Raw genomic sequence first — 27,484 nt, 5'->3', positions numbered from 1 at the left:
GTACTTGAACGAACTACTGGAGTAACAGGCATGATTTCAATTTCTAAAGGACACAAAAGCACCTCAACTTAATTGGTAGATGAACAACAAAATGAGTATACACAGACTTCAAGCAATTGCCTGCTCAGCTCTCTGTCACCTCATTTTTAACTTTGCAAACACCTGTGACTGCAAGTAATGTTGGCAGACTTCACAGAGAGCACTTTGCTGGGAAATCTGAGGTTTGGAACCAGTGCACTTAGTGGTGCCACCTAAATGAAGGCAATCAAATATGCATAATTTCATAATTAAGTTTAAAAGGAAGAACAAAATACTTTAGTAGCTGTATTTGAACCAGTGATCAAAACTAGTGACATATCCAATATCAACATTACTATAACAACAGCCGTAATTAATATAATTAAATGAAAGCTAGAATCTCTTAATATATGATAAAGAATACAGTTTTAATGAGCTGTTGTTTGTTTCCAGCAAGAACAAACAAAAATATAGTAAGTTTATCATATTTAATTCAAAAAGTCTACATTACCCAGGAGGTAAGGGCTGTGGTCTTTCCCATGTTGTAGTTCGTGTGTTGTGATCAACATAATAGGTTCTACCATGAGGATCCTTTCTTTGCTCCCACCTTCAAGACAAAGAGACTTGCACGTAAGTGAAGATGCAAGTACTTCCTTGGGACTTCTCACTAAGACAAAAAAGTACCTTGGCATTGAATGAAAATACCATGGTCCAAAACCCATTCTTGAACACCAAAGAAAATTCACACCAGAATACAGATCAGTTACTTCCTATTTAACTGATATCACCATAAAGATTTCTCTGAAGGATTTAGCACATGATGACCACACATCAGTATTCACAAGCATTTTTCTATTATATTTAAGTTTGGAACAAAGTCAATTAATTATCTGCTCAATGCTTGGATGCTAAAAAACCCTAATTTCAAAAGTGCTTACAGATATGCATTCTTTGTATTTCCAAGTACATGTCTCTCAAAAAATGAGAGTGATTACATTTTGAAGCTCTGTTCCCTATCTCCAACAAACAGCATCATTCAGAGTGAACATAAAGTGTGTGCTATCAGCTGTTTTTCCTCTGTTTCTATTTCCTATCCTGGTGAATTCTATATCTGATATCCCTGGGGATTACTTTGTTTTGTGAAACAATCTTACATTGAAGATGGAGCTAGGCCAAAAGCTGAAGTTTCATAATGCTGAGAACTACCATAATGCAATAAAAGTATGTATAAATGGCAAAGAAACCAGGAGAAACATCAGATGAAAAGCTGAAGTCCTCCTCTGCAGTTGATATATATTTGTTTTTCTTACATAAACACTTAATTAGTTCCTAAAAATGTAGGCCTACTACTACTAAAGACTACTAAAGCAATTTCTAACAATCTAGTAAAATAAAAATATTCTAGCTCGTCTTAGCACATACCTACATACACATCAAATCTTATTTTTAACTATAACATTATTGAACTCATTCTTACAAAACAAGCACCTACAAGCATTAATAGACTAATCATTTTCACTTCTTTGTGCTTTGGTCTCTACTACTAAGGAGAAAAGGAATAATGAATTATGGCCCAAATAAGTTTGAAAATATCAAATGTAAAGTCTTCACATCCGTAATGCCCAAGAGTTTGTTGAGATCACAATACCATCTCCGCAAATCAATTATCAGTTGTTACTTTCGGGGACAAAAGTAGCCAGTTATAGCAGCAGGACAAATCTCATTTTAGATCAAATAACCCCATCTCAGCCAGCTGACCTGCATTTGACAATCCCTGTATAGAACTAAGTTTCTGTTTCTTTATATGCACATTTAGATGACACAAAATCATAGCATTAAAGCAAAACAACATACCCTGGTGGCAAAGGCTCTGTACTGGCACTACCAGGCTGCTGCCTTACAGGTTCTGCAGATACACTTGGCGTGGAGGAGGATTCCCTCGGCTTTGCCGCGTCTGCTGCTATGCTGTTTCGAGCATTAGGCTGAGCACACTCTGCTGCAGGTGCAGGTTCTAGTCCAGCAGATACAACAGGTGATGCAGAACTGTGGCTTTCAGAACAACTAGTTGCTTCTGTTGCTGACTGAGGTTCTGCTGTATCATTAGTGCAATCTGCTGAAGACACAGGAGCTTCGACTGAACCCGTGGGAGCCTCAGAGACAGAGGAATTGCCAGCTTCAGGTGCAGAGGCAGATGACTCACCATTAACTGAGAAATGGGAAATACCATTTGTATATCAGAATCTGATGAGATTTACTTTTCAAATAACCAACTTCAGGAGTAAATTACTTGAAAGGAATGTATTTAAGCTGCACCTGTATGCCACAAGCACCACTGTTGGCTAAGATGACAGAAAGTCACAACACACTTGCCTTCAGTTAAAACTTACAGTTTGCAAGCCATTCTTTGTACTTCCCTGTTACACAGGGATACATTTTTATATATACATATATAAATAAAGTTACTTCTTGGTTTCTTCATGTCTTGGTCAACTCAATGTTGCACCTCAGTCTAGATTAACATCTGCTTTCCACAAAACTGTATAGCCTTTTTTAGAACTCTGAACTTACACTGAAGTTCAAAAAAGAATATTGATGTGTGACAAGAAAACAAATATTAAGAGATTACTCTATGAGATTTGGAAAACTAAGAGGCATTTCCTACAGATAATTTCTTTTTCAGAGCTGAGGTACCGAACCCTACAATTAACCCTAAAGCTGTGCGACCTGGAAAAAAAATCCCCCGCCAAAAGAGGGATTAAAATATAAAAACTATTATTGGCTAACACAACTTACATAGTTCAATGACTGAAGAAAATTACTTCAGAATCACAAAGCAAATCAATTCTATCTTTTCTAGAACAATAAAAATGCCATCAAAGTGAAGCAAGCACAATCTCATAAAAGGTTTAAAGCAGGCATGGATTTAGCAGACAAAGGATGCTAAGAAGGCTTTATTAGTCCCAAGCCCACTTGGCAAACAATACACCAATCATCTGCAGAGCTTAACCGAACAGTATCTCAGCACATCAAGATCTTGTCTAACTTAGACAAGACATCAGGTACAGCAGTCTGTAGGACACCCATTAAAAGTCAAGGCCCTATAAAAAGCAGTGCGACATCATTCAGCACTTTCATTTTCTGCACCACTAATCAACATCATACAGTGATAATTCTATTTATACTTAGTAGCTTGTACTTAGTAGTTGCAACAATTTTCTAAGGACTAAGGATATGCAACACATGCTTCAACCAATTTCCTTACCTTACAGTATATTATCACCTTACCATGCTAAGGACTGAAACTAATATAATTCTACATTTTTAACCTTATTGATACACATTTGCAAAATTTAATCCTACACTAGTGCCAATAAAACGTTGTTTCATTATTTTAAAGAGTTCACTTGTTTAATTCTCTCATCAGAATTTAAATTAGCAAGTCAGTTTCTTTAAGGAATTATCATTGCACCATATGAATTTTCTTGATATGCATAATGATGAGCATGATTTTGCAGGCAACAGATTTTTAAGTTCTGTAAAGGCACTACTACTTTTCCAGGTTAACACACACTGCTTCCAGATGGCACAAAACAAATTAACTTCATTAAGACATATGAAGATTATATATTGTTTCAGCATGGCATGAAAACAATGAACAATTTGATCAAGGTTCCTCAAATTTCTGCTTATACTACCAACAATTTAATTTACGCAAGAAAAAAGCCAACTGAAATTTCAACTTCCATTTAGAAAATTCAACTCATCCACACTAAAGAGTGAATAGGACTACATAATAAAGTTAGAAGCAAAATAATGAAAAAATCATCTGCTCTATTAGTAAGTTCATCTCCAAAACAGATGTATAAAACATTACATCAGATGATTACTTCACCAATTATGCCTAAAACAGTAATTCTGGCAACATCACATAAAATTACAATCCTGCTAAAGCACAATAGAGAGAAAAAAACGTGTCATCAAAAAATGCCAGCAATCCGTTTTATGCCTTGCCTTAAAAACATCTTCACCCACTGGCACAGTAGTTGATTTCTCCTATATCAATGCCTCAGTGCAAGGTCAGTGATGATTTCATCAATACTGCCACTTGAACAAATCAATTATTTTTCAATTACCCTATCCTAATACAGATTTCAAATGGCTCTCTCTCTCTGTTGAAGAAAAAGGGAGCAATGCCCTCTAGCCTTGAGATAAAAAGAGAGGGGAATCAAATTAAAGTTCTCCAAATAGAGAAAAGCTTCAGAGAAGACCTAATTTAATTATTATGTTCTAAAGTTCATAATTCTTTCTGTTATCTTCCAACCATACCAACATTTTCCAGTCTATTACAGAGAGTTTGACAATCTCTGTTCTACCATTTAGTAACAACTTGCCTATTTCTATTTACGGTTTTCTTTTCTCTCTGCTATCACTGTAATCTCTCCCAAACAGCTGAGAAACAAGAAAAGGCTTACAAAGCACAGTCATTATTAGATCCAGAGGAACAAAAACCAAAAAAACCTTTTTTTTCAAATAAAAAAACTAGTTTCACTGGACCAAAAGTGAACTGTAGTCAAAATCAATGTGTTTGTGTTTAAGAGGAAAACAAAATTCAGTATTTGCCACTACCAGTTTTTAAATGGGATTTTTGAAAAAAACTGAAGGCACAGAATCTGCAACACATCTCAACTCAGAGCACAGCAGTTCCTTGCCTAAATCAGATTTATGTAATGTCAGGAAAAATTTAACCATAGTTACTCAAATTAATTGTGAAAGAAACCTGATTTTTTCCTCTAGACAAACAGCAATATGGTTTCATCATCTGGGACAGAAAAATGGAAGATTTTGGACACTTTAATCTTCCTTCATCAGAGAAAAGAACTTATGATAAAGTGTGAAACTCAATATATTTAAGAATGTGTCTACTGCAAAAAAAATTTACAGAAGTGGACACACAAGGTTATAAATTCAAGCCATATCCTTTCAGGACTTTTGAATTACAACAAAAAATTTATAGAAAAAGTAGCTCAACTTGAGATACAACTAGATAAAAAAGCCTCGTGGAACATATTCCCGTAACTCTCCCATTCTTACCGGTGCTGTTGACAGGCTGAGCTTCAAGTGGTTTTGGTACTGGTGTATTTTTGGGTCTGGCTGCAACATGATTAGGAGATGGTGTGCTGTCTCCATTAACAGCTTCTACACAGAATGTATTCTGCATTACAGAGCTGGAAGGTACTTGATTGTTTATCCCATTAGAAATGTCACAAGCAGATCTTGGTAAAAATAAAAGATGATTTCAGGTTACTACAAGCTACATGTTAAACACACAACTAAACTAAATGCTATAGAAATACCATGCTATAGAAACAAATAAAGAAATGGTGGTAGATTCACAACTGTTTATAGCATGGTGTTTGCAGCCTAGATAATTGTTTTGGTCTCACACTTGACTGTTAAGAAAAAGGCAAAAATCAGTTTTGAGGATTTCAGACACTTATAATAGGTAAGAGTTTCCATTTTCACTTTCTCTTTTACTTTTAATGACATATTAGAATTGAAGAGACTGATGCACCTGCTGCATCTTTCAAAATGGCCTTAGGGAACCTTCCAAAGTGCAGCTATGAGCAGGAAAGACTTTTCTCTCAGAAAGCAAGAGGAAGAACTGGTTTTGTTAGTCATATCACTAAAAATATTCATAACATAAGAAAGCAACAAAATTCTCCCTCAGTAAAAAGAAAATAAGATTAACTTCTCCATACATTGGCAGGATGGGACATTGTGAGAACAGATACACACAGGCAGCTCTGTGTTTACAAGGCCACATGGAAATAAATGCACTTTAAGGGTTCGTGAATGGTAAGTTTTGTTCAGTTACAGTAGTACACTGTTTTTTTACTTAAATCTCTTTCAGAATGCTTAAAGCCATCCCCCAGAGACACATAGTTTGAAAATTACACTCAATGCCAACTCCTTATCATCCCAAAGAGTAGAGGTTAAACAGTGAAATTATACAGGTGACAAAAAATGTGAGAACAGTTAGAAATCCAACTTTGTGGAGTAAGAAGGGAAGAAACAGCATTTCTATGCTACCCTACCCAACTCCAGAGGAGCAGTATAAAGAGAATTGAACTATTATCCCTTTTCAACTCTTGATTACTAACTCAATTTACTTCCAAAAGACATGCAGAGAAGCTACCTTAAAACTTTTCTTCATTTCTTAATTTTAAAACTGTAAATCAAAACTGCTGGATAGTTGTGTGGAAAACTGCAGTAAATTAAAATATCAACACCAAGAGCAGGATCCCAGTAAGAGAGATTATCTCCAGCAACAATAGCTAAATGAAAACAAATTATTATTACTACTGTTTCAAAATGGTATGCAGATGTGTTTCAAATCACTTTTAGCAGTCCCAAACCTTTCTAACAAAAAAAAAAAAAAAGCAGAAACAATATTTTATTCTCACTCCCTCATCTTGAGCACCCATCAGGGAAGAGACAGACATCCATAAATTCAAAAAAAGAATCAAGTCAAGCATACAAGGACAAATGTGTCCCTGTCACTCAAATGCATAGCAACTGGATGTTTTTTCACTCCAGTTAGTGTCAAAAACAGAAATGGGTTCACACAAGGTAACTGAGCAGACCAGTAACATTAAATTGATCTGAATTGACCTATTTGTCTTACTAGAGATGAGGGGGAAAAAAAATCTATTCCTACTTCTCTCCAGCCAGTCCTTGAGCAGATTAGAATGGTAGAGAAGCTAAGAATGAAGCTCTTAACTGGTCTGAATGCCTTTTTCTTGCCACTTCAAGAGGAAACAGGCCTTAGCCTCAGTGTTACAAATACTGCTTGTGAAACTCAATACAAGTATCTTAAGTGCCTGATTATGACCTTAAAAAGGCTGAGGAGGAAGTAATTCAGGCTTTTTTTTCCCTCTTCCTTGCGATCAGGTGCTACATTGCAAAAAGCTGGTAGACATTAATTGAAATGGTTCTTAAGCAGCAAAAGAAAATAAATTTAATAAGTACATAAAAATACACTGACCCACTGCTCCCCTAATTTCTGCTGCAGCATTTTATAGATTTCCAATCAGTTGAACTAAATTATGTAATTATCAAACAAATAATGTTTCTAAAACCTGCAGCAACATAATTTAGACCTCAACAGCTGAAATCTCTCATCTTCTATTTGAAAAAAAAACCACCAAAACACAAACAACCCAAACATTTCAACTGATAAATTTGCTGATACACTTCATATCACATAAAACACAAAAATAAATTCCAACCTGGATGAACTTCTTGCTGAAGCATCTCTGCTTTCATGTACAGCCTCGCCATTTTGCTGAACTTCTACTGAATAGTAAGAAATAAATTCAATAAAAATATTCTATTATATCTGTTTGAAATCTTAATCTAAATATTATCATCTGGTTTAATTATTTTAACTTACTGGTTGCTGATGAACTGAGATTTGTAAGAGATTCTTGTTCAACAACCAAACCATCTAGCACAACAGTCAGTTCACCTGTTTGCACCATGCCACTCTTGTTTTCCAAAGAGAGTTTCAATTGTTCTTTCACCTTCTCCACTAAAAATGGAGTTGGGGTTGGTAGGGGACAAGAAGGAAAGAAGAGGTAAAGGAAAAATTAAATTCTAAATAATATCAAAAGAGACCTTCAACACACAAATGTGATATATGCATTTAGTTCTATAAAACTAAACATCAGAGATATTCAAATCAAAGCAGAAATCACCATGGAGCTGTGTATATTTACACCTGCTGTGTGTACATGCACACTTTATTTTTAAAAAGAAGTGTCTGTTTACACAGTATATTCTAAAGTTATGCTAAAGAATCCATGTGGATTCAGTACTTTGTTGTTAATGATTTCCCAGGTCTGCCATTTCCATTAAGCCCTTTGGAAATTATGCACTACTTACATAACATGTGATGGCTTAAAGTCAAACAACTTCTGAACCACACATCCATATATTAAAAAGTCACTGGGAACCCTTCATTTTCCAACCACAGCCTATATTCATTTCTCATAGCACCTTCCAAAACTAATTCTAAAAGACCACTGAAAAAAACATCTCTTTGAGGAAGAAATGAATGCAAAGACCGCATAGAGTCCTCCCTCAATTTCAAGACTATTTTAAATGAATCCTTACTAGCATTTTCATAGATTGCAACTCTAAGGATTAAACAGTAAGAGAGGATGCCTCAGGGAACCAAAAGTTAAATCAGATACTATTTTCACCAAATAAAATTTGAGATAACTGATGGTGCAGTAAAATAATTCAATCTGACTGACAAGCAATACACACATTTGTAGTGAGACACATATAATCCACAGGTAAAACATGCTGGGGATGCTATGTAAGTCTCTCTAAATCAACTATTACAAGTAAAACAGTTGAAGGTACATGTCATAAATCCAATCACAGTCAGCTAGGAGTTCACATTAATCAGGTTGAAATGGTTAAGACCTTTTAGTATTTGTGCTCTCAGATTAAAATATTAGTTTTTAAAGATATACCATCATATTTTCCTCCATATGACAGCATTCCAAGTTAAATCTGAACTGGGCACTTCTATGCATTAAATTAGCGTTTCCTTTTTTTTTCATTCTTAGCATGCATCATAAGTGAACAATAAACACAAAAAACAGGGGAGGCTGCTATAATCTATTGCCAGTTACCCCCAAGCTATTACTTGAAAGAGCAGATTTGACAGCGTAGTTGGGCAGCACTTACCAGCAGACACACACTGGTCTGCTGCTAGTACTTTTTTGGAAAAAAGTACTATCTCAAAGAAGAGACAAAACTAACCTACCACTGTATTGTTTAATTAACACACTTAATTTTTGCAAAGGGTGGTTGGTTTAACTTCTGTTTTTTTAATAGGTTATCTTCCTAAATCAGATCGACTGCTGGCTCTAGCTTAATTGAGCTGGCAAGAAAACTGTGAGGTGTGTGGGCAGCAATTTAATAGTCGTGGTGTTTAGCAGAAAAAGTAACCAAATTAATTCTAATGTTTCTGCATTTAGAGGACTTCTCTTTCCATATTCATCAGCAAAGAGCCTTTAAAGTGCTGCATTTTAGAATAGGCATCAATAACTAAATGAATGAAGGACACCAATCAGATTATTCTACCAGTGAATTCTTAGATAATCCAGTAAGTGTCTAACTACTGACTTGCCCAAATTAGAAACATTGCACATAAATTACTTTTGGTGCAATGTACAGCAAACTCAGTCAACTGAAAAAATTTGTCAAGTTGTTAGATCCTACCTCCCCTGGATCTACACTATTAAAATATTAAATATTTTGTTAGAAATTGTTAAAATATTAACTACATTTTTGGTGACTAACATTATTATAACCCAGTTTCTTCTGATACAGTTTTCTTATTTAAAAATAAATTTTTCTGCCTAACTATGAAATTTACTGCTGAATCGTTATAATACTGTTGAAGAAGCCCCACTTAATTTTGGACTCTGTTTCCATTTTCTGTAAGAATCAGAAAAAATTAACTTTTTTTTTTTTTTTTTTTTTTTTTTTTTTTTTTTTTTTTTTTTTTTTTTGGCTCTCCTTCCCCCCATTGTTCTAAACCGTCACTTCAGGTTTATATATATAATTTATGAAAAAGGTTAAGATTGGTTTAGCTGGAATTCTACTGCCACTCTGGAGTGGAATTTAAAGTGTGGATTCACCACCTTGTTGTATTAAAGAAAAAAAATTTGAAAAGCAAATAAAATATATTCTATTAAAATATTTAATATTAGAAGTTACATTGAACAATCAATCTCTAATGTAAAAGGAAGATCACAATTGTTTCACTAATCAATGTTTTCTATTGCTCTCTGGGCATCTAAATTATGAGGGACAAGACAAATATCCAGCGTTTCTATTAGTGACTCCAGAGAAGGAAAACATGAAAAATTACACAGCTTTTCTGAAAGTTTAATTTATTTTTTTTTTGGTTACCAAATCTAAAACAGATCTTCTATCAAATTGGTTACTAGCTTGCTACAAAACACTGTATTTAATCATTTCTGCTTTTACTTTCAGCAACTAATACTCTACTGTTTGTTTCAAAAGTATTCCATCCCATTGTTACATTTAAAATGCTCTCAATAGCACAGACATCTCTAGAAGAGAGAAGTAAAGATATCAGCTGAAAGTCAGTCGTAATTACACATATAGTTTGTCTGGTTGCCAGTTTGATATATAGATTAGTAATAATATTTTTACTTTATTCAAAATATCCTTCATGATAACTTACATTTTCTATTGTGTACTTCCAAAGCTTGTCTCAAGTCTACAGTGGCTCTTCCTAATAAAGCATCTGCTTTTAAAGTGTGATGGCTCCACACTCTAAATTCCAGCGTAGTCTGTGGAGTCACATTCCTGCATAAAAAATACATTTTAAAAAATATATAGAGATTTTTAAGAATTCATTCTTGTTATTAGGAGCATTTGAACTTTATTCATTTTCTCACTGTATTTCTTGATACTAATGAAGTGCAATTTTGTATTGCAAGGGGAAATTTTTAACTAAGAACTGCAAATACTGTGATATCTACACTTAGGATGAAACTTAATGTGCATTACTATGATAGCCTAAGGAATTTGAGAAGTATCAGAATAACCTACACTCAGCTCAAATCTCAGTTACAGAAAACATATCTTTATTTATGAAAGGCTTAGTTCCCCTATTCCTCCAGAGTTCTAGCTGAAAACTTACATTATTAAATATGGAGAAAAGGTAGGAAGTATATTTTTCTGTCACTGCAAAGAAAAATGCTAAATATTTTTCAAAAAGGAAAAAAGCAACAAAGCATCTATTTTCAAGCAAGAGCCCACTCAACAGCTATCAGCCTGCCATGGATGTGTTGACAAACATTTTTTGTGAATCCACAAATATATAAAAAACCATAAGGCATACTCACAGAAATCAGAGGGGAAAATTCAAATGATTAAGCTAAAGTAAAAACTGGAGGGAAGCAGAAAGCAAAGGACTCAATTGCAGTAATGTTATTACAAGCTTTGGCATTGATCTCTCCCCTGCTCAAGCTATGCTAGGTCCTGGAGAGTAAGTTTTGTAATACAGGGTCTACTACTGCAAAGGTGGTCTTGGCTGTGAAAAACAAGAGTAGAAGCACTTCATTGCAAAAAGTCAAAAGCCACATATCCATCAGTACTGACCTAATATATACAGAAATTTGTATCAGCAATGATGAGAATCATAATAAAAACAAGCCCCACTCTCCCAACAACAGGACTAACTGTACAGTCACTTGAACATGTTGGACAAGGTGGATCTTTTCTGCTGAAACACAAGCAAATATATTTTTGCATTTTGAATAGGCTGCCTTCTAAGGGAGGTCTTAGTAAAAGAGCAGCTCAACAACATAAAGGAAAAAATCCCCAACACCTACACACACAGATATATTGCTAACGCATAGAAGTGAGGGGAATTTGATAAGCCAGAGAGGTCACTTAATCTCAAATACCATTCCAATAGCCAGAGGAAGAGGGGGCCAGTATACCTTAAAAATACATACAAAGGTAAGACCCTAGGTAAGCAATACTCATTATGAAATGAGCCTGCCATTACTATGCATTGCAATTTACCCCTTTTCTATCAGATCACCAAATCCTGCCAAAGCAAACCTGCCTCCTCAAGAGAAACTCAGGTCTCTGTGAATATAATGATAGTTCTGTACTTGTTCTAGTTCTTGATCCTGGAAATCATCCTCGGATCCAAGACTACATTATTCTCTTTTGCAACATTGCAAAGGGCTAATATGTTCACTTAACCTGAAATACCAAGAAATGAGGCACAGGAATACCTACTTGCTTCAGACCTGGTCTGGAGTAAGTAAGTGTTCCCATGCAAAGAGTTCCCCAAAGACATACTCTCCAGCTCTTATTGGAATCTAGCATGGCTTCTACTGCTAACAAAGCCAGCTATCGCACACAGACATGTCAGATATTGTGAAATGTACTGGCCCAGGCTCAATGCCACTTGACAGGAGCTATGCTGTTCCCAGACCCAAGTCTGAACCAATACAATCTTGCTTGTGAATAAAGCATTCTAACCAAGTACAAGATTGCCAGCTCTTCATGGGATCCTATTCAGGTATATCTACACCCCTAGCATAGTTAAACCAAACTAAACCACAAGAAGATTAAAATGGTCAAATATCAAGGTAAGTGCGAGGTAACTCCGCAGTTTTTGTGTGTATATCCCTTCACTGGGAAATTCAAAGGAAGAAGTGACCTTCCTCATAACTATTACTTATCCAGTTGAGACTTTTTTCCTTCTAAAGTTGAGAATGACATGGTTACAATTAGTAAGTCTTTCTAGCAATGTATGCCAAACACATATCAAGCGCTAACAAATATCAAGACTGTATCATGTATTGCCACTGTATGCAAGTAACACACTCTGTAGGAAAAAAGCATTCTCAATACATTGTAAGGATTCAGAAAAAAAAATAATTTTAGATAAATACCAACTTACGTCTGCATTTAGACATCAACAGCCAGAGCAAACTATGTAGGCAGCCAAGCTTACTAAATATTTGCCTGCAATGTCTGTCTAATAAATAGTATCAAACAACCAAAAAAATCTACTTACACTGTCAGCTGCTCATCCCATTTGGGATTTGAAGAACTACTTGATTTTGCTGTTTTCTTAATTTCTCCATCTGCAGTTAATTCCGTGTAGAAAGTTGTTCCAAACCAATTCTTTTTCCGTTTCAGTTTGGCACTAGAAACTAATAAAATACATTGCTTTATCTATAAAGCAATATAAACACCATACTGTTGCTGAAAAACAGAAAATGTCCTGCCTACACACTGTATGAAATACTTTGCAAGGCAATGTTTTTCCTCACCTACTCTACTTCTGCTGAAGAGAAAGAAGTTAATGCAAAAATTACCATTTTATTTTATTAGTAGCTTTTATTTTCAAAAGCTACTTTGTCAGATAGTTGAAACCAAGTGTCACACACTCTTTTCCCCACATACTGGCAGGACTGGTTGTAGAGACAGCACAATTATTTTAGGGATAAACACTGGAAATAACGTAGGTTATTTTCTCATTGTTCTCCCTATTCTTCCCTCAACTGAAAAATGCATAAATATGATACATCTGATGATGCATCTGAGGGATTATCAGACAGACCTTATTTTTTAGTTATTTATTGTTAGGAAAGTCAATGTAGTTCATGCCTATTTCAAAATGTCCCTGTATAGCAAAGCCTGTATACAGAGCTTCATTTATTTGCCTGTATTACTGCATGGTTGAATTTGTGGGTTTACACATCAGTTTGTAACAATTAAGAAAGCTACTCTAAGATTTCCCCTATTTAAACAGCTTTGCAGATGAACTCAAAGGTTTCAGGTATATATTCAAAAATTAAGAAACATCACTGACTAAAGAAGCTACTTTCACCTCCAAATCAGTGGTGAGTTCCTCTGTGCTCCCTCTTCCATGCCCAGTTGAGAAAGTCACTATAAAAACCAACAGCAGCCTAACTGCCAAGATTTTAAATTCTATTTCAGGCAGATGATGTCTTGAAAAGACCACAAGAATGGACTCTCAACTATATTTACCTGCTGCCTATGCCTTCTCTCTAATTCCTCCCTTGATTCAGTGTGATTCTTGTTCCCTCCACTTGCAAACTAAAAAAAGGCTGAGTGTTTTCAGCCATTTGGAAAAAAAAATCTTCCCTGTTCCTTTTCTTTATGGTATTTGCTAACTCAACGTGGAAGTTTACTAAACTGAAAGGGAGACATATTTCTGGATTGCAGTATTCAGAGATGTATACATTAGTCATGTACAAGTTGGTGGGATGCAACCTGTGGGAATCCAGGGCAACCATCCAAGATTCTAAAGGCACAAACCATGGACTTTTATTTGTTTCAAAAAAAAAAAGGTGCAAACTTAACTTCCTCACATTTGAAAAGCCCAGTCTTAGTAATGCATCACGGGTCACAAAAGGCAACTGCAGCCCTGATAATGATGAAAGCTAGACTGTAGAAAACTAAAACTGTAATTCCACGCACAAGTCATATTTTTTCATCTGACATTATGATATATTTTTAAGTTTTGACAACCTCTACTTCTTCCACATTTTCCTCCACAATTTGCTTTCCAAAGGAAAATACAACAATTATTAAAACACAGATATTTAGTAATTATATTCAAGCTTCCTCTTAATTTCCCCTCTTTTATCTGATTACGTTTTGAGTCCCCAAACATAAAAGGAGACCATGATCATCTTTTGGCTAGGACATCTAAAAAAAAACTGTGAATAAGTAATAATACCAGCAATACTTCCAAAAGAACTAACAAGACAAGATCTCACCAAGAATATTTGAACAAATACTGATGGCCAAGCATGCCTACAATATGTTAGATCTGTCCAAACTCAAGCAAGTCACCACTCCATTCAAATTCCTTGTTTGCAAAATGAGTCTATGATACTTGCTGCCTTTATAAAAGTGCTTTTTAAGTGTAGTTCTTGAAATAATTACAGCTTCTACAGCAGCATAAACAAAACTGCACATAAATATGCAGTGTAGGTCAGCAATACTACAGTCCCACACTCCTCTGCCTCCCACTACTGGGAATGCCACTGGCATTCATTCCTGTGATCCTGCAATAAAGACTAGGTTTAGAGAACTACACCTTCAGAAAACCAATCACAAATATTGTAAAGACTTCTTCCCATTTGAGCCCTGACCCAGATTTCTTGGAGTCAAAAGAAGTCTCAGTACCAGAAAAATACAAAACTATTTACATAAGGAGCATCTCAGCACAGGATAAAAAAATACCATTTCTGTAGACACAGATCTGAAATTAAGGGTCATTTGTGTAAGTCAGTTTACAGTTATATATATACATTCAATCTATAGGTGGCTCCATCTCTGCTATTAGTCATTGCCAGTTTTGATGACTCATCACATTATTGAGTAATGTGCTCCTTACATAAGGTTAATAATTTTTGAGGCTCCTCTCTTATCTAATTTCATAAAATATCCATTTGGGGGACTCTTCAACAATATATTTTTTTCTCAGATAATCTGGCCATCTTTGGATCATCCAGCAAGATGCCTCTTTCTTTAACATGCAGCCTTTATTAAGACATGGTATCTTACTCATGTTTTTCCCAAATTTTGTTCAGGATAGCCTTAATATATTCCTAGCCATGCATCCATATTTACTTCAGCGCTCCCAGATTTCTCAAAATCTCTGGAAAGCTCAAGTTAGTTATCAATGGTGAAATAATACTTATACATGTAAATACACATATATATATTATTTATGGTAGGTGTATTTATGTACAATATCTTACCTATGTGCTGGTAACATTTTTAACTGCTGTAATACTGTCACTATTAGCTATCAAACTTGTTTACTTAAATGCACTTTGCTTATCTTCAGACTACAAGGAAGTTTCACTTCTGTTCTGCCACCCCACAGAGAGAGTAGCTAAGACTGACAATTGTCACATCTTTGACCAGTCCTTGTCCATCAGTAGCAAAATGCATAATCTACTTGGCCTGTTCAACATCTTTGAAAAAGTGTCCCCAGCACAATCAGGAATCTCCAGGACTGTTTTCCAGAAATTTCCACGGATACTGGGATGGCTTATTTCTGCCTCAAACTATGACAACTAGCAGAGCAAAAGGAAGAAAGAGACAACATAGCAAATTGCAACTGGATAGAAGGAAAAACATTCAAAGTGACATGGCTTATCACACTGAAAATTCAACTGGACAATATAATGGGCAACCTGATCCAACTTCAAAGGTAGCCCTGCCTTCATCAGAGTGGACTAGGGAATCGCCAAAGGTCCCTTCCAACCTAAGTTATTCCATATGTCTGTTAAGTCTAATCTGTGGCCCTAAGGATATTATATTCAACAAATATTTATCTGATACGTAATCAAAGAATTTAATCTTCTGAAGGGCTAGCAAATTTTGTGATCTCCAGTTCTCCAGGTTCACTAAAACATTTTCAGCTTGGGGTTCACTACAACCACCAACCTTTTTCCTAGAATTTCAGTAATATGTGTTCCCTCTTCAGAATACATGTCATTAACCACTTGTTCCCAAGCAAAACTTCTTTGAGTTGTCTGTACTGTTGTTAGGAATACCTTTTTTATTTTGAAGACATACTAAACCCTATCATGCAACTCACTGTATAATCTCTATTTAGCCTCAAATCACCTACATATATTATAGTCACAATATTAACTGTAACATTCAGATCATTAATTAAGATACTAAACTAGTTCATTTTTACACTCACTTACAGGATTGCTTTTGTAGAATACATATGTTTTCCTATAAAAATCTCTATGATACAAGTCACTACTTGCCTGTTACTTGCATCTGTAATCTTCCATTACAGTTGTGACTTGTATCAGATCTTGGTGAGGCTGTGGCCATGTCAGAGGTTTAGGCTTCAGCCTAAAAAGAGCAAACAGATAGCTTATTAAAAAGTACTTCTCTCTGCATGTCAGCTACAGCTATTAAATAAAATGTTCAACTAATCAAGAAGTTACCAAATATTATTTAGGTACAGCAGAACACATTATTTCATAACAGCAGCTAAAAAAAGCAATCACTTTGGAAATTTGTCCCACATTACACCTCTAAGGATGCCAAGACACTTCAGTAACATATATATTAACATAGCTTAGAACAACTGTGTAAGGCAAGAATAGAAATTTCAGCTGTGGTGTATCACAGCTGTGGTATATCTCTCTAGAAGACACACTTATGGTCTGATTTCAGATAAGCTGAGCACCAACAATTGAACAAAACATTTCAAATATTTACATGCTTGAAAATCATGCTGTCACCAGAACAATACACTCGAGCAGTAACGAGAGCGATTCAGACAAACATCTGCATTCTATCCCTACATTTGCCACCAGCTTCCTGCCCCACTGCTGTCCACCCACAAATAACTTCCCTCATCTATTGAGACAGGAAGCACTTCACAAGGACACCCCACCTCACCACTCAGCAACTAAAACTGAGTGTGTCGGATCCCAGCTGGGACACCCCAGCACAAACACGTGCACACAGCATCACTCCTGTCCTCCTGAATTACTACATCCGACTCACATCTAGAAGGAAAACATTCTGTTTCTATCAGACAACGACTTTTCACAAGAAAAGAATATATACGTGTAAAATAGACTTTCCCTGATCTGGATGAACTTCCATGTATTTGTTTCTGTGAACATAATTGGTTTCAGTAACAATAAGAGAAGAGCTGTCACCAAACCTTTTTGTTCATGCACTTTTATAAGTACAAAAATTTTGAGTACATACCCCCAATACGCGTGTATTTATTAATAAATTAAATATATCTACCACTTTACTAATACACTAAATAAACATATAAAATCAGAAATTTAAAAGGATGAGATGAAGATGAAATAAACAGTATTTTAAAATATTTTTAATGGTAAAAAAACCTTTTTTCTCTTACTAAAAAAAAAAAAAGGTTGTTTTTTTTTTTTTTGTGAGAGCCATGTGATTGAATATGCTTCAGCATTTTTTAAAATGTTGACTTAGCACTTTGTAATACAGTGATTTCAAGCCTAGTTTTAGATTCAGTTTATTGACTGTCACAACTGGAAAACACAATTTACAAAGATATGCACATCCAAATCAAACTGCATCACTGGCTATACTTTCTAAATCATGGCACTCATATTGCATCTCCACCCACTAATTATGAAAAGGTTTTTCTTGAAATTTGGCCAGTAAACTTCCATTTTCCCTGATATCAATCACTTGTTATTGCAAACCAATGGAAGGTGCATTTTATACTTTTATGAAATGTTAAGATTCTGAAACTCTTATCTGGGAAGACTTTTAAGCAGATAAGGAAATTCTGCTTCCAATTTTAAGTGTACAAATATGGAAGGTTTTACAGATGACACATCTTTTCTGGCAATAAAAATCACACAAGGAAACATTTCAAAACATCCATTTTCAAAATGCTTTCTCCACCGCATCAGTTTATTTCAAAAAGCAATAGGTCTCTTAGTTATTAAAATACCATCTTGACCTTCAAGTGAGGGTGTCTTAAGTGTCTTTATATTTTTGAAAATAACTGATAGTCAGCATACTGCTGACTGTTATCACCAAACAGGTCAGGAAATTCGTAACACTTGTCTTTTTGTGAGATAAAACATGTAATTAATCTTCAAGTTTTACAACTCTTCTAAGCACTTTGCCATGATAACTAATGATCCTATGCACAGTACACGAGATCTTCCTGGTCACACCCAGTGTCATTATAGATTATGTTAGATACTCTACTATTTAAAGGTTTTGTTTTCATACAATGAACCACAATAATGATATCCTGCAGCACTTTGTGCACTTATGGCTCCAACTTCCTTGTTGCTTGCCTATGCATGATGCAGTGAATGATTTCTCAAGCCGTGCTCAACTTGGAACCTTAGCCAAGAACCTTTTTTACTTTGGTCAAATCAGCCACTCCATCTGTGGTTACTTTTGTACAATTTTTCCATTAAAAAAATGCTGTTATTTAAGAAGACACTATTTAGAATTTATGCTTAAGAATGTCTCTTGCCTGGTACATCTTTCCCTAATGACTTAGTTCTTTGTGAATTTCATTATGGACCCAGAATCTAGCAATTACCATAAGTTGAGCCACACCACAAACACCTATACTTTCATCCAAGTGTCTGTAGAGCAAGCCTCTCACACTGTGTAATTTTTTCTGATATTTGTTTCTTCAGAACTTTGGCAATGTTTTCCAGACATCTTCCAAGAGTATCTGCTGACAAAAGAATGCGTTTTAGTTTGTGACCACATTGTTTACCATGTATTATTTCAGACATTTATACTACTGCAGGAAGATGAAATGCTTCCCCAACAGTATCTCCGTCTTCTGCTACTGAGAAATCTCAAAACAGGCTTCGAATGATCTATCACTAAGTTTAGCAACATCTTGTAAAGTCTTGGATTACATACAGCATTGACTTCAACATTGCTAAAAAAACCTGTAGATGTTTGTCTTCATGTTTTGGGTGCTTAGTTTTTAAATGCCTTGCTAATTGTAATGGCTTCATACTATCATCAGGTGATACCTCAAGAAACAATGTTCATCATTTCCAATAGCGGATGTACATCCGTATCTGAAATACCATTCTTGACAAACCAAATTGTTTTGGCTGACTTCTAGTCACCTGTAATTGCCAATGGTTTTATCTCATAATACACCTGACCAAGAGCTCACGCTAGGAGTAGAAGCAGCATCAGCTCTGCCATGTTCTTACTATTCATATTATTAGTATTATCTTCAATCCATGGTCTCTTTGCAGGAATTTTTTTTAAGCCACTTGCCTATTTTATGAGGGTTTGCTTAGTAAAAACTAAGTATTATAGTCCACAAATCCTCCTAACTGGGCACAAGTAAACTGCCTCCAATCACAATACACTGGAAGTGAATGAACAAATGAAGGTGTTACTGTGACCCCATCATACTGTGGAATACTAAATCTGTCTTCAAGACACCTTACAAACCAAATGTGACACAGGACCATCCAACATACAGACCTACAGAAGGTGCCAGTGTCAATACTAAATAAAGCTTAATTTCTTTCTTATTTTTCAGGTAAAATATAAGTCCTAGATTTTCTTCACACAGTCCACTGGATGGTCTTCTACACCTGACTTTGGAGGCCACTGATATGGAAAATGTCATAAAAGCAACACATTCAAGCAACTCAAATAAATTCAAATTCTTTCCAAGAAACTAAGATCTGCAATCTAGTCCTAAACATACATTAAAAAACTAGTTTAGGCATACTTCTGTAATTGACAAATTATGATTTTTTCTTTCCTTCAACTGTTTAACCTATGTAGATCTAAAATGCTGGGAGAGGGTTGGTTTTTATTTGGTTGGTTGGATTAATTTTGTCCTTTTTTTAACTCTACATCAAGGATGTGCAAAGCAAAATAAATAAATAAATAAATAAATAAATAAATAAATAGTGTCAGAATCCTCAAGTAGATAATTCATTGTATAATCTCCTCAGACTTCATGTGTTGATTTATCTGCAAGTAATACCACCTGCCCAAACCTGAATTTCTGGCTCTGCTAGCTACTAAGCTGCTAACTGCAGTTGGCAAACACGTTTGTCAATCTTCTGATAACAGGGAAGCAAGAATTCACTACACTTAGCTTTGCATCTCTCCTCTTGAAAGAAAAAATGACCACGATGCCTGGGAGAAATTATTGCACTGTGAGGGAGTTCTCAACAGCTGATGGAGATGAAACAAAGTTAGGTTTGGGGTTGGCTGAGGGGCTATAACCGCATGACTGCAACCCACAACAACAGGCCCCTGATGTTCTGTTCTGACTCTGTTGAATTAACATCCTATAACAGAAATCTATTTTATATTCTTGCCAGTATGGTACACTTAGGTGCATTTACACCTAAGCAATGATTACAGTTCCACATTTTCAGGATGTTGTTAAACAAAATACTGACATGCATGTCAAATACTATTTAGAAAAACACACTAAAATATAGGAAAGTTTAAAAAAAAAACCATTTAAACTTTTAAAAATAAACATAGGTTTTTACCAACAATACATAAAGTTTTCTGTCATAGTTTATATTGAGAAGGGCTTTACTGAACAGAGCAAATTAGTTGAACTGACTGATTCTGATTTCATCATTCTGCAAAGAAGCGAAAAATACTATTTAGGAGGACTGAGTAGTTTTCACATCTAGAGTAATGTCGAAAGTAAAATACCTGTATTTTCTTGATCTAATTTACAAAAAAGTCTCCACAAGAAAGAAAAACAAATGATGCAGAAACACTGAAAGACGAGGATTTTTTAACTAAACAATTTTAGAAGTTGCATTTCAAATAACGCGAGCCCTTACCACTAATGGACAAGGGAACACTGTGTCGTAGGGGCACTATTTACTGTTTTTTTGCATCATGGACAACCTTTTTTTCCCTCATCCCAAAATCCCTTTTTCTTGTCTCTCAAAATAAATGCCCAGTTTGACTCTTGAATATGTCAATTAAGGGTTAAAATCTTTGAGGTTATCTTTACATAATCTTAAAAAGAGGATTACATACAGCAATGTAAGTCACCATCTTTGTAGTTATAATCATCCTGAAAATGAGGGGATTAATCACCACACATTCCCAAATATGAACTTGCTACAGCTCTTTATTCAAGCTCTAGATTAAACTTCATTGGTCTGAAGGATGTGAAGCTTTACTTTCAGAACTGTTTCATCAACACATACAAATACCACCCCCAGCCTCAAAATTCCTGGACAACAAAAATTCACTGAGAGACTCTGGAGAGCCCCATGAAGACCACAGTGATCACAACCCTTCTTTCTAAACCACTCCCATCATACATATCTGTTACATCAACTTGAAGAGTACAATCTAGTTATTAACTCCTACAGCTGATATTTTAATATTACTTCAGTTGTATATATTATTTTGGGTAATTACAGATTGATTAAGACAAAATAAGACACAAGTAAAACCATGGAATGGACAACATAGAAGTTTATTAAAAAAATTAAAGGATCATTTCCTAATTCATATGAATCAACAGTTTCATGGAAGCCAGTCTCATTAACAATAACAACATTTATAAAATTTACACTTCTGTGAACAATATTCTCCAAATCTCAAAATGCTATTAAAACATCAGAAATTAAAGGGAACAACAACAGTGAATATTTCATTTATTTATTTTTCATTCAATAGTAGAATAATTATTTATCCATAGAATTTAAGCAGGTATATTTTAAATCGCATTACTCATTTGGAAATGAGTGCATCTAGTGCAGGTATTTCTTGTAAAGCCAAAAGTTAAGAAGTATCATTGGAGCAGCAAACACACGTTTATAGATTGCCTGATGCTGTGAACCAGTAATTGAGGAGATACTTAATGAAGCATCAATGAAGGCACTCAGGTATAAAAGAGTACACCACCAAGAGAGAAAACCATTTCCTTAATCATATGAATCAAGCTAGGAACAAGACAAACAAAAGTACCAAGATAGTACGGTCCAATTACCTGTGGTATCATTTCATAACATATGAAAAATCCCATCAAAGAAAACAGTTAATTTTTTTCCCACTTTAATTCATTAATGTAAGAAGATCAATTAATGCTAAAGGTTAGAGAAGTGAACAGTGATTTCAGGAGGCTGTAGGTGTGAGAATTTCTGTACTGTAGCTGTTCTGATCTTCTGAATGTGAGGTATAGGAAGGAAAGATTCTAGGGAAACTCTGCCCATGGTAGAGCATGCAGGGTGACAAAGCAACCCTGTGTGAGCATCTTTCAGGAAAAGACAGTTGTTCCACTTTGTTGGGTAGCATAGAAAATCATCCGCACTTCTAGTCTTGCCTCCAGGTGCTCTTCTTCCACCAAAGAAACAAGGCTGGGGTGGTGAGAAGGGAGTTACCACACTGATGAAAATCAGCAAGTATAGGGTCAGAAGCAAGTTTCTTGATGTAAAAATAAGAAGAAAAAAAAAGGAAAAAATGTCTTTTCTTAGGTCAGATGAAAGTAAGTTTCTTAATATTTTTTTTTCCATTAAGACTTTCAAAATCCAGAATTTTTATTCAACACAATTCTGATTGAAAAGTCCATTTCACTATTTATCAACATTAAAAAGGCTGATGATTTTGTCACAGCTAATTGAACATATGTCTAATTAACTGGGTTTTTTGAAAAAAAGAACCAAAACTGTATTACTTCCAGAGAGAACCAGTAACTCTATTATAATTTTAAAAATGAAGGATTTCTCCTTTTGCCATAGGAAACTTTCAACCTCAGTAATTCGATCTGCACAAAGAGAAGCCAGATCTGAAATAGATCTAGAGAAGTATCTGTAGACCCAAAAATGTGTTGGCCTTTCTTACACTGAGCAGGACAGTAGAGTAATTTCTACAATTCATCTTGCCCTCTACAACACTAACAAAAAAAAATATCTAAGACTTGGCATTCCCTATATGGATAGCTCTAATCATCAAAAGTTAAAACTACAGTAATATTTACACATAGGCAAATAGAGAACTTAAATTTTTCTTTCCTCAAATGCCACAAAACTTACCACAAACCAAATGCCACTTTAAGAAGCAATGGAAATATTTATCAGTAAGAGATGTCTTCCACAAACCCCAGTAGGGCCTTCTGAGAACCACTGAACATTTGCTTCACGTTGAAGACAAAATTAATGTGTTCTTCACAAAAATATCATCTCTCTTCCTCCATTTGAGATGTTCTCTTCCTCTAAGATTTACTATTTCAGGCCAATTCAGAATGTCCACAGTTCTACTCTATTTATTGAACAAATATACAGTAACCAGGAATATACAGTGAAGCCCAATACAAATTTTGATTTAGGTACAATGGACTAGGGATACAGACAAGACATCATGTAGGTATTAGCTTTAATTAATCTAAGCTAATGCTAAGGTATTAGCTTTAATTAATCAGCAATTAATTGGTGTATGGGGGAAGGGGGGGAAGAAAAAACAACCTTATTCCTGTGAATATTAGCTTCCAGTAAAAAGCTATATTCATGGACATCTTATACACTTAATGAAAATATCTGCTGGTTTGATTCCTTTCAATAGAATGCCAGAACTTAAAATACTTGTAAAGCTGGCAAAATGGTACCTTGACATACTTCAGCCACTTAGAAGAACTCTTTCACATATGCACTCTGTTACACACACTCTTAAGGAACCAAAATTGTTTGAACATAAGAACAAAATTTAAGAAAAAGAAAATATTGCCTAGCTATACTGTTGTTTTAATTATTTCGCATTACACATCTTTCTAGCTAGCAAGGACTTTAAAAAGCGTATACATAGCTGTAAACAAAGATATTGTAATAGTTAAGCAGGCAGTAAGTCCCACTTAAAATTAGAAGTTGCAAAAACATTGAAGAGATTTTTTTTCTATGTCAAATAAAAGCCTTAACAAGCTTCAGTTAATTGAAATTAAGTAAATGAATTGAACAAGAACTATGGAATAATGAAGCACCATTAAGTAGCAGGTGGGTTTTTTGTCATTCTTACCGATACATTGAAAGAAATGGTTCAGTGGCAAAGCCCAGTAAAGAGTGCTACAATGTGTGACTCCTGCTAGACATATGAGAGAAAAGCGAAGTCCAAATTACACAAACAGCTCTAACCTTTGATTTCTAATCTGGATGTCTTAACCTGAAATTCTTGGATTCTTTCAAGTTAACTTAATAGATCTGTTTATATGACACTGAAATGTTGTTTTTTTTTTTTCACAGACTAAACCAAGTTCCACACCTTCTGGTACTCTGTTTTTGCGCTAAGCAGCCAATTCCCATACCTTTTCATCTGCATGAATTTAAACACTTCCTGTTTTTTAAACCTCTTTCTTTTTGTTGTTTTCACCTTTACTACCTTTAAACTTCAGTCCTATGTATGTTCTTGTCTTTGCATTTTATACCTACATAATTTAAAATTTTTCTGGGAGACATTTTAATTATTCAACACAAAAGAACACATGAAGGCCATATGCTACAAAATGAAAAATATTTAAGAATGGAACAAAGTAGCATGCATGCTTACAATCAGGTCTTCTACCTATGTCTTAAAATTATGCATTAAGCTAAAGAACCTGAAACATTACAAATCCTAACTTATGTGATGGTATGCTCAATGAAGGAAAAATTATTAAGTTTCAAAATCCCTGTGAAAACAATTTAAGCAATAGTTCTATGCTCAAAGTGAATGAAACGATGGTACTAAATGTATTCAGAATCATAGAGTAAGTTTAATAATTAGCCAGCGAATTTGTAAGATGCAGTGAGTAGTACTGAACAGTCTCCTCACCTATGAGATACCATTTGTAAAAGTATTATAAATAGTAGCTTAAGTAATTGTTCGATAGCTTAGAAAATACTAGGAATGGAAATCAGTTTTTTCCTGATCATATAAAATAATGCTAAGAGCACTGATTTTACTTCTCACACAATGGAAACACACAGTGACAGGACTTCTAGGACAGGGTTGTAGTAAAGACCATCATTTGTTGAGCAACAACCTACTGCTAAACTTGAGTCAGACAAATACTGATGGACTGAAATGCAGGTCTCTACCTTAAATAAAAATCTAGGATAGTTTATAAAAATGCAAAGCTAACAACTTGAAACTATTTAACAGAATAGTTAGCTACTCATCAAGATCATAAGATTCCTTCAGATCCCTTTAGTACTTACTTCTTACTAATAGTTTTTCCAATTCCTTAGGTATTGATGAGTTTAAAATGTGTATGTTAAAAAAAAAAAAAAACTGTTCCATCGGGCACATAAATATTATCTATACAAACAGACCTGAAACCTGAAAGGACAGTAAAATGTACTGTTCAAAACATCTGTAACTGTAGGACATATGCTATGCTAATAGTGAATATTGGAAACTTTTTTTTTTTTTTTTTTTTTTAAAAAGAGGTGTTCCAGTGCCTTAATTATCTTGATGGCCTTGAATTAAACTCTCTCCAGCACATCCATGTCTCCTTTGTACTGAGTAGCCCAGTTCTGGGCACAGCATTCCAGGTGTGGCCTCATCACCAGTGCTCAATAAAATGGAAGGACCACCTCCTTCAACATGACGGAGATTCTTTGTCTAATGCAGCCCAGGAACCAGTCACCCTCTTTGCCCCCATGACATTTTGCTGCATCATGTTCAACTTCATGTCCACCAGGACCCCCAGGTACCTTCTGCCAGCAGAATACTTTGCTTCTCCACTTAAAATTCAATAGTACTACCAAAACCATCTTCAACTTACATATCCCTCACTCCTTTATCTAAGAACAGCTTACAAGCATTCCCCAAAAAAAAAAAGAATTACTTGAGAAGTCTGGAAAAGGACCCAAATTTGTTAATTAGTACTCCAACAAATCAAATTAAAAGAAAACTATGAGAATATTCTCATGCTTTCTGTTTTCATCAACATACTTTTGGGAGTAAATCTTCAGACCAGTCAGAACAGTCAGGGATATAGAAGCATTTAACTTCTCATCTTTTTGCCAAGGCCACAGTACATACTGGTGGGTATAGATAGAGTAGTGGCTTCCTTAGCATCTGCTTTCACAGAAGTAGAATTTCAGCTTCAGCACTCTCCTCCTCCAAGGTTTATGAGGCCTTGACAATGAGACAAAGCACTAGTTTTTCCTGACAGTAAACCAACACTTCTCCAGAGATACTTCAATGTCCCTGATACATTGTAAATATTTTGTTACTAAGTTCCAAGTTGCCAACCCTGCAGCAGACAGAGAACTGAACTGGAAAGCAAACTGTAACTCTTCTTAAAACACAGGACATCCTGAGATGGAAGAAACCCCTGAGGATCATCCTATCCAACTCCTGACTCCACACAGTGCAACATAAAAGTTAAACATCTTTTAACATAAAGCGAAAAGTATCTCAGAGCACTGTCAGAATGCTTCCTGAACAGGATGGACTGGTCAGTTCCCAGGGCTGTGATATTACTGGTGTTTGTAACACTTGGGTGGATGAGTCCCATGGCTGGAGCACTGGGATGGAGTGTAACAGGCTGTTCAGGAGCAATGGGCAGAGCAGGCAAGGTGGAGGAATTGCTCTGTTTGGGAGCAAGGGTTTGATTGCACAGCCTTACAGTTAGTGATGATATAATTGAGAGCCCCTGAGGGAGGATTAGGGGTATGGAAGAAAAGGAGTTGTTGCAGTGGGTGTCTACAACTGATACCCCAGCCAGGGTATAATCATTTACAAATTATTCTCAAGGCAATTTAGGGAAACCCATGAATTTGTAGCCCTTGCCCTTATAAAAGATTTCAATTAATATCAATCAGGAGAACCATACCACTGTGATGAGGAAGTCTTGAAAATTCTTGAAGGCTGTAGGAGGTAACTTCTTGTCACAGGTACTCAGTGAGCCAACTAGAAAAGATGCCCTCCCAGACTTGCTATTTGTGAATACAGAAGGACTCGTAGGGGATGTGACAGTAGGTTGCTGTCTTGGCAGCTGTAATCATGAAATGATCCTGTTTAATTTTATATCCTTCTAGGATAAGGCCACTGACCTTGTGAATGAAGGGAAGGTGGCAGATAATAGTACTGGATTTTAGCAAGGCTTTTGATACTGTTCCTCACAACATCCTTCCAGACAAAGTGCCCAACTGTGGGATGAGCAGGTTCATGGTATGCTCAGTGAAGTACTGTCTGAAGGGCAGAGCTCAAAGGGTTGTACCAAATGGGACTACATCTGACTGGTGACCTGTCCCAGTGCTATTCCTCAAGGCTCAGTTCCAGGGCCAGTCCTGTTCAATATTTATATCAATGATCTGGATATTGGAGTTGAATGTACCAG

General features: G+C 35.4%; 1 protein-coding gene across 6 annotated transcripts in view; it reads right to left on the bottom strand.

The window, feature by feature from the left end:
* The window catches only part of WWP1 (WW domain containing E3 ubiquitin protein ligase 1), a 56,459-nt gene that overhangs the window by 18,383 nt on the left and 10,592 nt on the right, over positions 1 to 27,484 (bottom strand). The window contains exons 2-9 of one of the 6 annotated variants that reach the window (XM_053982107.1): positions 16,425 to 16,515; positions 12,671 to 12,809; positions 10,310 to 10,434; positions 7,472 to 7,609; positions 7,308 to 7,374; positions 5,110 to 5,291; positions 1,873 to 2,224; positions 530 to 625 (exon numbers count right to left, since the gene is read on the bottom strand). In XM_053982107.1, coding sequence (XP_053838082.1) covers positions 530 to 625; positions 1,873 to 2,224; positions 5,110 to 5,291; positions 7,308 to 7,374; positions 7,472 to 7,609; positions 10,310 to 10,434; positions 12,671 to 12,809; positions 16,425 to 16,494 — 1,169 coding nt within the window. In that variant the 5' untranslated portion in view covers positions 16,495 to 16,515. Of the gene's footprint in view, positions 1 to 529; positions 626 to 1,872; positions 2,225 to 5,109; positions 5,292 to 7,307; positions 7,375 to 7,471; positions 7,610 to 10,309; positions 10,435 to 12,670; positions 12,810 to 16,358; positions 16,383 to 16,424; positions 16,516 to 27,484 lie in introns of those variants that run through there. The other 5 variants (XM_053982117.1, XM_053982154.1, XM_053982126.1 and 2 more) reach the window with 5 other exon arrangements.

This window comes from Vidua macroura, chromosome 1, assembly GCF_024509145.1.
Source record: "Vidua macroura isolate BioBank_ID:100142 chromosome 1, ASM2450914v1, whole genome shotgun sequence".
NCBI classification, from domain to species: Eukaryota; Metazoa; Chordata; class Aves; order Passeriformes; family Viduidae; genus Vidua; species Vidua macroura.
Note: the sequence above shows the minus strand (reverse complement) of the source record. Positions and strands in the feature narration are given on the sequence as shown.